This window comes from Hoplias malabaricus, chromosome 6 (genome assembly GCF_029633855.1).
Source record: "Hoplias malabaricus isolate fHopMal1 chromosome 6, fHopMal1.hap1, whole genome shotgun sequence".
In the NCBI taxonomy this organism is placed as follows: Eukaryota; Metazoa; Chordata; class Actinopteri; order Characiformes; family Erythrinidae; genus Hoplias; species Hoplias malabaricus.
Window position 1 is genome coordinate 45,421,943 of NC_089805.1, and position 13,357 is coordinate 45,435,299.

The following is a 13,357-nucleotide window of genomic DNA, read 5'->3' on the forward strand; positions in this document are numbered from 1 at the left end:
CTCACAAAAACACTACTTTTACTCACAAAAACACTCTACATTTAATCACAAAAACACTACTTTTCTCACAAAAATACCTGTACTCACTAAAACACTCTACTTTTACTCACAAAAACACTCTACTTTTACTCACAAAAACACTCTACTTTTACTCACAAAAACACTCTACTTTTACTCACAAAAACACTCTACTTTTACTCACAAAAACACTCTACTTTTACTCACAAAAACACTCTACTTTTACTCACAAAAACACTTTACTTTTACTCACAAAAACACTCTACTTTTACTCACAAAAACACTCTACTTTTACTCACAAAAACACTCTACTTTTACTCACAAAAACACTACTTTTACTCACAAAAACACTCTACTTTTACTCACAAAAACACTCTACTTTTACTCACAAAAACACTACTTTTACTCACAAAAACACTACTTTTACTCACAAAAACACTCTACATTTAATCACAAAAACACTACTTTTCTCACAAAAATACCTGTACTCACTAAAACACTCTACTTTTACTCACAAAAACACTCTACTTTTACTCACAAAAACACTACTTTTTCTCACAAAAATACCTGTACTCACTAAAACACTCTACTTTTACTCACTAAAACACTCTACTTTTACTCACTAAAACACTACTTTTACTCACAAAAACACTCTACATTTAATCACAAAAACACTACTTTTTCTCACAAAAATACCTGTACTCACTAAAACACTCTACTTTTACTCACAAAAAAACTATACATTTAATCACAAAAACACCACTTTTATTCACAAAAACACTCTACATTTAATCACAATAACACTACTTTTACTTACAAAAATACCTGTACTCACTAAAACACTCTACTTTTACTCACAAAAACACTCTACTTTTACTCATGAAAACACCCTTACTCACAAAAACACTACTTTTACTCACAAAACACTCTACTTTTACTCAAAAAAGCACTCTACTTTTACAAAAAAAAACACTACTTTTACTATGAAAACACTTGTACTCACAAAAACACTCTACTAAAGAAAAAAAAATCTACTTTTACTAAAAAAAAAACACTCTACTTTTACTCACAAAAACACTTGTACTCACAAAAACACTCTACTTTTACTAAAAAAAACACTACTTTTACTAAAAAAAACACACTTTACTTTTACTCACAAAAACACTACTTTTACTAAAAAAACACTCTACTTTTACTCACAAAAACACTCTAATTTTACTAAAAAAAAACCACTACTTTTACTAAAAAACACTATACTTTTACTCACAAAAACCCTTGTACTCACAAAAACACTCTACTTTTACTAAAAAACACTACTTTTACTAAAAAACACTCTACTTTTACTACAAAAACCACTACTTTTACTAAAAAAAACACTCTTTTATTCACAAAACCACTCCACTGTTATTCACTAAAACACTCCAACTTTACACACAAAGACTTTTATTCAAAAACCCACTCCACTTTTACTCAGAAACACTACTTTTACTCATGAAAATACCCCATCTTTACTCTCTGAGAAATATAATTTGTGTGTGTGTGTGTGTGTGTGTGTGTGTGTATTTGTTCTCAGGGCCCACTGAGGAGTACCTGTGGTCATTTCTGGCTGATGATCTGGGAGCAGAGAACCAAAGCCGTTATCATGCTGAACAGAGTGATAGAGAAAGGCTCAGTAAGTATCATTAAAATACACACACACACTCAAACACACACGCATACACATACATACTAAAACCATAATAGTTGTTTTACTAAGAAGTTCTCTGCCCAGACAAGAACCCTAGGATTTCCCCACACTACATTCACTTGCCTCATTTATTTATTTTCTTTGTGTGAGAACGTTTGTCTGAAATCTGAAACGTGACTTTTGTCCTAATAATGCACAGTTTCGAGCATCAGAGCTCAGCAGCTGGGTTCACACAAAAATCCCACATGTCAGGTGCAATAAAGTAATAAATATGGGATTAATGTAAGATTTTACACAACCCAAATTATCAGTAATACTTCTTTTGAGAGCATTGGTAAATGAGTGTTTACCTTCATAGAGTTACCCTTTGCTTAAAATGGTCAAAACCCCACAGCAGTGTTCTCCCCCTGTGTAAACAGCCCCTGTTCAGAACGCCCGCTTTCAGCACCTGTTCCTTTAAATGATAATGAGCCGCTCTCTGTTCACCCCGACCCCGAGCGCACAGCAGTGAGGAGCGAGGAGCAGAAGCTCTGGTTTTTAGCTGTTTTCACTCTGTTCTCTTTTTCTCCATTTTCGTTTTCTCCGTTTTTACTCAGTGCTCTTATTTCTCCGCGCTCGTTGTGTCTGTTTTGCTGCGTTTAACTTCGTCTTTATGCTCTCACATAAACGCCGGTCCAGCGCTGTGATTGGACAGACTCAGACGAGGGGGCGGGGCCATATTCTAAAGTCTTCACTTGATGTCAGAAGCGGAGCAGAATCAGAACGACTCGTATTATCCCATGTTTTCTGACTTCGGCAGCACACAGGAAACAGACTGGGTGGGTCTAGTTTCACAGTGTGTGGGTTGGTGGGCTTCAAATTCACACATTAATGATCACATGCATTAAACAAGTGACACAGGCCTACAGTGGAAAATAGGTGTGGGAGCATCTTTTACCGTCATGATATGGACACGGACACTTTAACTGTAAACGACTGTAATTTGAGGGCATTGTTTTGTTTAATGGCTGAAGCTCTGTTACCTTTTCTGTTTAACTGATCATTTTTCAAATTCGGACAGAAGAGATAGAATTCACTTTGCAGTTTCAATAACATATGAATGCATCTAAAATATACCCATGTTCAGGTTTGGTGCTGTATTAGACTCTGTGGTCACAATCTGATTAGATGTCACATCAAAAATTTAAAAATATTCATAGGTCTTGACCACAGTTCTCACAGATAACATCTAGCCTGAAAAAGTGAGGATAACCACAATGCATTTATTGACTTTTTGTAGGAGCTGGGGCTCAGATAAGGCTGTGTTTATCTGTCTCTGATTCAGTTTGGTTACTCTGGAGATTGTTAATATTGCTGAATGTGATGGTCCGTATGGTTTCAGTGTGTGGGTGGCGTTCTGCAGCAGTGTTTGTGCACTTTGAAGCACACTGAAGGAATTTCTCACCACTGGGAGATCAGCTAGTGCTGTAGTTGAGTATCAGAGCAGTAGGACATCAGTGAGAGAGAAAGAGAAGAGAAAAACACCACATTAATCCCTTTCTGGGAAATATTCACATTCTGCAGAGTGTTTTTTGTTGTTGTTTAAAGAAAAAGCTCTTAGAACGTGTAAGGACAAAGCCTGACGTGATCTGATCATTTTTCTTCCTGGAAGAAAACAAAAAGCATGAAACTATTTGGTCTAGACCTGCAGCTAACAGTTATTTCTGTAGTGCATTAATCTATTCATTGCTCTTTATTTAACCTTTGTATCTGCCCCTCACTTTCTGCCATAATGCCTTATTGGATGAGATTAGTTTTCTGTGGGGAGCTGGGGTAATGTCATTTTACCACAGGACAGCAGTAATGTTTATGGTGGATTCACACTGGAAATGAATCTCGGTGTAAATAACAGAGCAAACTACGCATTGCCATCAAACCAAAGAACACACAGTTAATAGACATCTTCCACAGCTTCCACGAAGAATGTGCGTGTTTTTCACAGTGTGGATCAGACACAGCAGTGCTACTGGAGATCTGGATAGACCATTTCAGTCATTGTTCCAGAGTGTGCGTGTAAAAGATTCCTAAGCCTTTTCCCTACTGTAAAACAAGCAGTAAAAAGGTTATATTAGTCCCATTCAAACAGACCACGATAAAGGAGTTTTTGGCAGGTTTTCTTAAGAACAAAGGCGCTAGAGGATGTGTTTAGTGATGAAATACAAGGGTCAAGTATGAGGATAACCTCAAGTGTTGAATGAAACAACAACACTAACAATGACCTAAAGCATCACTTCTGGGAATGTTGTGCACTGTAGCAGCCGTTGCCGGTTTTAATTGAAAAATGAGAGGTGGATATTTTTGGTGGGAGGGCTGTACTCAGAACAGTGGTGACAGTGTAAATACTCCAGTAGCTCTGCTGTGTGTGTGATCCATGCTGTGCGATGGCAGTGTGCGAATCAACAAGCCGCACCCATCTCTGTTATTTTCACCATGATTTCTTAGAAGTGGGAATCCATCATAAATATTACTGACATCATGTGGTATCCCAGCTCCTCACTAATCATGTCCAAAACGGGCTTCAGACTGTCAGACAACTGTATCCAGCCCTCAGTGACTTTATCGTTACGTTTTTAATAATGGATAATGGGACAGATGATGGCAAAAAACTTCACTCGCTGTAAATCCTTTTCCCCAGAGCTGGCAGGTCATGATTGAAGTGCCTTTAAGGCAAGGCATCTAACCCCTAACTGCTCCCCGTGCGCCCACCGCTCCAGGCGTTTGTGCTTACTGCCCCCTAGTGTTCACTAGTGTGTGTGAATGTGTGTTTCACTACATGAATTGGGTTAAATGCAGAGAACTAATTCCTCTGTGGCCAACAAAGTGATTCTAATTCTAACTTCTGTTATAAACTATTCAATGATAGTAACTTAATGAGTAGGATACACAGTCATAACAGGGCTATGGGCTGCTGCTGTACGAAAGGATCTCCACAGCTTCTAGAAGTCTCCCTCCTCTGAGTAATGCTTTGGGTCACACTGTGGATTTGAAAGTGGTGCATCGTTTTACACCTGGCAACATTTTTGACCTAAATACCAGTTGATATAACCCTAATCCTAATTAATACATTTATATTTATATTTATAAAGTAGCAGACACTCCAGTCCAGAGCGGCTTACAGAAGTGCTTCCCTGTTTACTCAGAATCATCGGCTAGAATCCAAAAGATATCTCACGTTCATGTGCTGCCAAGTATAAAATCAGTGTGGAGAGCTAGACACACACGACGCTCACATACTCCAATCTGTCTGTATGACAAACCCAGCAGGACAGGAGTCCGACAGTAAGCCTTTAATAAGTGCTCTAGAAGGAGAGGGGAATTCAGCCTGTGACTCTTCTGTTTTAGACCTCCAGGGAAACTTTGTTCTGGTGCCGAATGCTTGTTAAACATTGACCATGACTGACTTCCTTCATGACCGATGGTTTCACGCTCACACACAGTAAACCTAAAGCCTAAAGAGCCCTGACTCTGTCGGACGTAACAGAGCGCACTCTGCTCCCCCGCAGATCTGTGACCTGATAAACTGAATTAATGTGATTGTGTTCCTGAGACCCTGAGATTTTCCAGGAGGCAGGGACTAATAAATATTCATTTTTAGATGTAGGTCAGACAGTAATATCAGCTTTAAAGAAGTATTAATTCCTTCCTGGGATTTCTGGATCAGTTTAGGTTGGGGTTTATTTATTTATTTTTAATATTATTATTATATTTAATCAGGCTGGCCTCCGTATCAGTAATGAGTTTCATCTGTACAGGTTCGGATCGAGACGTCTGAGGGAAAATATTAATAGCAGAAATGATAAACAGTGTTTAAAACGTAAAGAATATAAAAGTGTGCTTTGGTATTTGAGTAGTTTGGGTTTATTAGTTGTAGCTGGTTTTTATGTACAATCCGCCCCTTGAGGTAACGTTAGTAGTGTATTAGTTTCTGATTAATAAACCAGAATTGTCGGGTAGAAAGAGAGGGGGGTGGGCCCTGTGTGAAGCTCTAAGGGATTGGCGTAGGATATTTTACATCTTGTGTATGATTATAATTATTGTCGGGAAGATGGCAGTGAAATGAATTCCGTGTCATTTCAGATACGTTTTCATGTCTGCGTTTTTTCACGGATTGTCACTGGATGCTCTGAATCACAGGATCAGTACCTAAGACATTAACAGTGCCTTATCGAATTTGGAACTGTTGTCCTCCTGCTGCAAGTTGTGTTCATTTCTGTCACAGAGAAATCCACTCAACTCAAGTCAAAGTCATTTGTAAAGCACTGTTTACAAACTAATGGCGCCACAAAGCTGCTTCACAAACTTTGAGAATTAAAACAAAATGGAAATGAATTTCGGGTGGCACGGTGGTGCAGCAGGTTAGTGTCACATTCACACAGCTCCAGGGACCTGGAGGTTGTGGGTTCGATTCCCGGTGACAGTCCGGGTGACTGTCTGTGAGGAGTGTGGTGTGTTCTCCCCGTGTCTGCGTGGGTTTCCTCCGGGTGACTGTCTGTGAGGAGTGTGGTGTGTTCTCACTGTGTTTGCGTGGGTTTCCTCCGGGTGACTGTCTGTGAGGAGTGTGGTGTGTTCTCACTGTGTTTGCGTGGGTTTCCTCCGGGTGACTGTCTGTGAGGAGTGTGGTGTGTTCTCACTGTGTTTGCGTGGGTTTCCTCCGGGTGACTGTCTGTGAGGAGTGTGGTGTGTTCTCCCTGTGTCTGCGTGGGTTTCCTCTGGGTGCTCCGGTTTCCTCCCACAGTCCAAAAACACACGTTGGTAGGTGGATTGGCGACTCAAAAGCGTCCGTAGGTGTGAGTGAATGTGTGTGTGTGTGTTGACCTGTGAAGGACTGGCGCCCCCTCCAGGGTGAATTCCCGCCTTGCGCCCAATGATTCCAGGTAGGCTCTGGACCCACCGCGACCCTGAACTGGATAAGGGTTACAGACAATGAATGAATGAATGGAAATGAATTTCCCCAGGTGAGCAGCCAAAGGTGAAAGTAGCAGGGAGGAATATCCTCGGATCTTGGGAAGTACCAGGACTCACAGGGAACCCAGCCTCCTCTGATCAAACACATTATAAACTTAGACCTGAAATCATCTGCAGTAGAGGTCTGACTACAGACCAGCCGGGTTTTTACAGTCATGGACCGGTATGACACAATACCATAAAATACCAGCCTGGAACCTGGAGCCAAGGTCTGGATTTGTAAACCCCCCATCTACAGAATACATTTCAGTCATTTGAAGCAAATCACAGAACAGCACTTCTTGTTGAACACTCCTAAATATGAGGGAGGGAGGGAGGCAAGGAAAAAGTGAGGGAAGATGGGAGTTCCATGATGTCGTTTGCATCTAAAAATGTCTTTAACCATGTTCTAAAACACACACAGCAGCAGAAATCACATCCAATTTAAAAACAAAAACCGAAGCGAGTAAAAGAAGATTTTTACGATGAAGAACTGTAGCTGACGATTATGGCATGAATGCAGCTGTTAAAGTTCAAGTCTAAAGTGCCTACACTGCCACTCATTATCATCTCTCTCTCTCTCTCTCTCTCTCTCTCTCTCTCTCTCTCTCTCTCTCTCTCTCTCTCAGGAGAAGTGTGCTCAGTACTGGCCGACGCAGGAAGAACACGAGATGTCATTTCGAGACACACGTTTCATCGTGAGGCTACTATCAGAAGACGTTAAATCTTACTACACCACGCGGCTGCTGGAGCTACAGAACGCAAACGTGGGTCCCTCTAATGTTCAAATCTCCGTCAGAACCAGAACTGGGTTTGATTGGCTAAGAAAGAACTCTTTTACAAGTAGTTTGTATTGGCAGAATTTCACGTGGACAAATTAGTTTGTGTGTGTTCTCAGAACACAGGTCAATCAAACTGAACGTGTAAAACTTGAGTTATCATGGCCTTCATGTGTTATTAAATGCCTTTGTTCATGTTGCATTTAAAGAGGCAATAACTCATTTTTACCTTCAGAAAATGAATATGAACGTGATCACATTTTTCTTTTAAGTAGAATTCACATGAAATAAAGAAGTCATAAGAGCAGGTCCCCAACTTGGGTGCATCCATGTTTTTTAAATACATTTAGTACAGAATCTCTGACACATCCAGATCACGAGGTGTCAGTATAACCGCTATTTTATAACATGAGGCTGTGGGTTCGATTCCCGCTCTGGGTGACTGTCTGTGAGGAGTGTGGTGTGTTCTCCCTGTATCTGCGTGGGTTTCCTCTGGGTGACTGTCTGTGAGGAGTGTGGAGTGTTCTCCCTGTGTCTGTGTGGGTTTCCTCCGGGTGACTGTCTGTGCGGAGTGTGGTGTGTTCTCCCTGTGTCTGTGTGGGTTTCCTCCGGGTGACTGTCTGTGAGGAGTGTGGTGTGTTCTCCCTGTATCTGCGTGGGTTTCCTCCGGGTGACTGTCTGTGAGGAGTGTGGTGTGTTCTTCCTGTGTCTGTGTGGGTTTCCTCCGGGTGACTGTCTGTGAGGAGTGTGGTGTGTTCTCCCTGTATCTGCGTGGGTTTCCTCCGGGTGACTGTCTGTGCGGAGTGTGGTGTGTTCTTCCTGTGTCTGTGTGGGTTTCCTCCGGGTGACTGTCTGTGGGGAGTGTGGTGTGTTCTCCCTGTGTCTGTGTGGGTTTCCTCCGGGTGCTCCGGTTTCCTCTTACAGTCCAAAAACACACGTTGGTAGGTGGATTGACGACTCAAAAGTGTCCGTAGGTGTGAGTGTGTGAGTGAATGTGTGTGTCTTTGTTGCCCTGTGAAGGACTGGCGCCCCCTCCAGGGTGTGTTCCCGCCTTGTGCCCAATGATTCCAGGTAGGCTCTGGACCCACCGTGACCCTGAACTGAATAAGATATTACAGGAAAACAGTTACAATTTTACGTAATTACCAAAAATAACACACTCTAGGGTAAAGCTAAGGCACCTTGTATCACTGCTGCCACTGGTGGAAAGAAGCCTTTATGGATGTTTGTCAGTTGTCATGAAAGACTCATGTTGACATAATTTAGCTTCATGAACAATGACCTACAGTCACCGTGCTCTAAAATCCTGTGTAATAACATATAAATGAGTGTTTATTTTTGTTCAACTTGAATATTTCTCTTCTCTCTGCTCAGACGGGGGAGACGAGACAGCTCTATCACTTTCATTACACAACGTGGCCAGACTTTGGCGTCCCAGAATCCCCGGCATCCTTCCTGAACTTTCTGTTTAAGGTGCGAGAGTCAGGATGTTTGGGGACAGACCACGGTCCGGCGGTGGTCCACTGCAGCGCGGGGATCGGACGATCTGGAACCTTCTCTCTGGTGGATACCTGCCTCGTACTGGTGAGGATCAAAAACACGAATGGAGCTGTGAGAATGACCGGTTGTGTTTCCTACAGACACTTCCTCCACAGAGAACACACTCCTGCACATTTAATACACAGTCAATGATTTTTATTCTTCTTGGGGAAATTGTCTCTCTGCATTTAACCCACCTGTGGGAGTGAACACACAAACATAAACACACACAGTGAGCAATTTCTTAGCCACAAAAAGGGGCAGTGAGCACACACACAGAACTGGAGCAGGGGGCTGCCAGCCTGGATTACTGGGAGCCAGTTAGGTGCCTTGTTCCGGGGCACATTAGCCACAGATACATTTTCCCTGCCAGTCCTTGAAACGGAACCTTTGACTCTCCAGTAGGGTTGGGCGATATTACAATATTACTGTATACCGCGGTATTTAGAAATATGAACGATATCTCAAAATGAGGCTGTTTTTATTTATGACACGTGAAGATCCTTCACTCACAGGTATGAGGCTTTATCTCTAAACGTGTGTATTTTGAGCATCGGTTTGCTGGAATAACACCTGCTGTGGTGTGCTAAACCACAAGTGCATGTTAGTGCCAGCTGTGCTTCTAAACAGTGTAGAACCGTCTTATTTCACTTATTTTATCACTTATCTGCTCCTCCAGCACCAATCTCTCAGAGACTAAGCTGAACTGCACAGAGACGAAAACCCTTCACTCGACCCACGCACTCAGATATGAGGCTAACACCCTCATCCCAGGATAAAACTGGGTTTTGCAAAGGCTGTGGCAGATTCTTATATTTTAAGACACTTAGTCTTAGTACTTAGTTAGTCTCAACCACAGATGCTCCACCCACTAGTTGATATAGAGTCTGATATTTTCAGTGCACTGACCTGGCCTCACTGTCAGGATTCTGCCAGCTGCATTCTGATTGGCTCTCTGTACATCCGCGTATACGCACTTCTGTGTATTGTTTTGTACTGGCTTTGGTATTGGTCCGACATGAAAGACTGCCTCCTTCTACACGTCAGGCCAAAACAGCAGACTGGTGATGTGAGTTCAGTTTCTTTTCCTGCAGTAAAAGGCGGTTCTTGACCACATTAAGAGGCAAATGGTACCAGACTCTCCCTGGAGAGACTAGCAATGCAAAACTATAATAAATAAAATGGCAGGGAAAATGCCAAACTTAAATTTTATATCTGTAGAGGACTAAATTTCACCTGGAAAATTCATATTAACAGGTATTTAATTAACAACTAAATGTTATTGTATTTACTTCAATGTGAAAGCCTCTCTTCTCTTCTTGTCCTCAAAGATGGAGAAGCGGAAAGACCCATCAGTGAACATCAAGAGAGTGCTGCTGGACATGAGGAAGTACAGGATGGGTCTGATTCAGACTCCCGACCAGCTGCGCTTCTCCTACATGGCCGTGCTGGAGGGTGCCAAATACATCATGGGGGATTCCTCAGTGCAGGTGACACATGGACACCTCATGTATTCATTATGTTGCAATTTCGCTGCTTACTTTTCAGACACTTCATCTTTTATTAACACTTTACACCCCAGCAAATTTCTAGAGCACACGTGTGCGTTCTTGAAAGAGGAGCACAGTTCCGGTTCTTAATAAAAACGTCTGTGACCTGCTTTGGTCCAAACCCCACAGCAGTGTTCTCCCCCTGTGTAAACAGCCCCTGTTCAGAACGCCCGCTTTCAGCACCTGTTCCTTTAAATGATAATGAGCCGCTCTCTGTTCACCCCGACCCCGAGCGCACAGCAGTGAGGAGCGAGGAGCAGAAGCTCTGGTTTTTAGTCGTTTTAGCTGTTTCCTGTTTTACTCAGTGCTCTTATATCTCCATGCTTGTTGTTTGTTTTGCTGAGTTTGCTCAGAGGAGCTGCTCTATTCTTAGCTCAGGAGAGATAGAAACAGAGCAGCACTTTTCCTCTTAACGTCCCAAATACACACACCTCAGGACAGAGCTCCTGCACTCAGTAAAGACTCTCATCCCGTCACTGGACGATAAAAACACAAACGATGAAGATCTGCAGTGTGTGTATTTGAGAGAGATTCCAGAGTGTGTTCTCATTCATTCATTATCTGTAACCCTTATCCAGTTCAGGGTCGCGGTGGGTCCAGAGCCTACCTGGAATCATTGGGCGCAAGGCGGGAATACACCCTGGAGGGGGCGCCAGTCCTTCACAGGGCAACACACACACATTCACTCACGAGTGTGTTCTCTTTATCGGTTAAATATGTTCACAGCTGTCACACCCTGAGAGAAGAGAGTCCCACACTGCATTAAGCCATTGACACACACTCAGTATCCTCCTATATGTTCTATATGTAAATGTAGGTCATTTGTTTATGTTATTATTTATATATTTTCCTTCTTTTATCTCTTTTTTTAATGTTATTCGCTTTGGCAGCAATTGTTAATCATTTCATGCCAATAAATCTGTTTGTGTTTGTGTACAGAAACAGTGGCAGGAGCTTTCTAAAGAGGACCAGGAGCGTGTGTGTGAGTCTCCACCCCCTCAGCCCCCAAAGTCCTCGTCAGAACGCTACAACGGCAGCAGGCTAACGCGGCCGAGCGAGTCGGGAGACACGGAAACAGCCCGAAAAACTGCCTCAAAGACGGAAACGGACTCAAAGGAAGCAGACGCAGACGGCTGCACTGCAAAGTAAGAGCTGGAGGACGGGATTCAGGTCCTGTGTAGTTAGGGAATATGTCACATTTCACCACCACATTGTGATCGAACTACTACCACTTAGTACTAATAATAATGGCATTTATTACACACATGGAACCCTTCAAAGTCAAGTTAGTTTACAAAATCCAGCTTTAAAAGCAGAAATTACAAACAAAATAGAAGTGAACACAATAAAGGGCAGATAACAAAGTAGATTTTTATTTCCCAGTTCTGAATGAGTCTAAAAAAGCTATTTACACAATGAGATACGTAACAGGAAACAGTAGCCCCTTTTAAAAACATCCAGGGAATATCAGAGTTTCTGCCAGAATCAGGCTCAGACTTTTCAAACACTTCGCTCAAAAACACAGGCAGCTGATCTGAAACTACCACCACACACACATCCCCTGCCCTCTGAGTCAAAGTGTGTCTGTGTGTTTGGTGCTTTGGTATGCTAGGTATTAATTAGTCACCTACCACATGCAGATGGAGAAAAGGTTAATGTGGTGTTGAAATATTTAAACCTGTGTTGGAAGTGAGGAGCCATGTCAGACCACGTGTTACAATGATTTAATCAGAGACGAGGGCGCTATCACGAAGCAGTAGTGCGCTGTTTGGGCGTAGCAGCTTCACAGATGCCTATCGTGCTGTGTGCAGGGTGTAGATGGTGATTAGAAATGCAGTGTAGGTTAAAGTTACCACAGCTCTGACAGATCTGACTACAGCATGAACAGTTCTAGACATTTAAGGGATGTTTCCTTTAGCAGATGTTATGATTAACAACAGAAAGACTTGTTTAGCTCGGGAACAGTTTTAACAGCACACCGATCGTCGCTTCTCCAACCACGAGTGGCTTCAAACTAAATGTTACTGCTGTGGATAGTGGAGACTGCTTTGAGCAGTGCACGGGTTTAATCAGATCACTCCGTTTTAACTGCACTGCCATAAGGTGGGGGGAGATACGGCAGCGGAGTGGTTTTCTAAATGGTTAGATCTGTGCGGCTCTGTCAGACTGCTCTCTTTAAATCTGTCGCTCTGTATTTAGCATTTGTGTTTTCACCATCAATGCCCTGGCGTTATATTTTCAATTGTATACAGGTTTGTTTCTGGGTTTTTTTAATCTCCAAAGACCTGCTTTGACTTCTGGCATTAGTAAAGGCCACACTCGACTCTGCTCTGTAATAAGCAGAGCCAGCCATCAGGAAATGGGCAGAGTGAAAGTGCTCTGTGGTTAGAAGTCTCTATATAAGTCTCTATATTAGTCTCTTTCATTACGAACAAACCCTACACTCACACCCACGTGTGCTCTTATACAACACTGAAAACAAAATGACCCAGGCTTTTCACCTGGATGATGGCCGAAATCATTCTGACTTGGACACCCTTTCTTTTAAAAATGCATTAAAATGTAAAAATATTTATTTATTAATGTATTATTTATTCTCTTGGACCTGTATTTAACTGATATCTGTACAAAGAACATGTTTCCAGTGTTTCAATCACCTACTTGATTGTGTTCTGTAATTACAAACATATTTAGAATCTATTCCCTGAAACACACTCCTCCTAAAAAAGTTGGGGCAGAGGCCGAATAAAAGTGCAAATTTTATAGAAAATTCATGTCACACTGTTTTATAACATTTACAG

The 13,357-nt window shown here is 42.1% G+C and overlaps 1 protein-coding gene across 1 annotated transcript in view; it reads left to right on the top strand.

Moving 5' to 3' along the window:
• The window catches only part of ptpn2b (protein tyrosine phosphatase non-receptor type 2b), a 30,984-nt gene that overhangs the window by 6,186 nt on the left and 11,441 nt on the right, over positions 1-13,357 (top strand). The window contains exons 4-8 of the mRNA XM_066674400.1: positions 1,592-1,690; positions 7,318-7,455; positions 8,842-9,051; positions 10,338-10,496; positions 11,496-11,701. Coding sequence (XP_066530497.1) covers positions 1,592-1,690; positions 7,318-7,455; positions 8,842-9,051; positions 10,338-10,496; positions 11,496-11,701 — 812 coding nt within the window. The remainder of the gene's footprint in view (positions 1-1,591; positions 1,691-7,317; positions 7,456-8,841; positions 9,052-10,337; positions 10,497-11,495; positions 11,702-13,357) is intronic.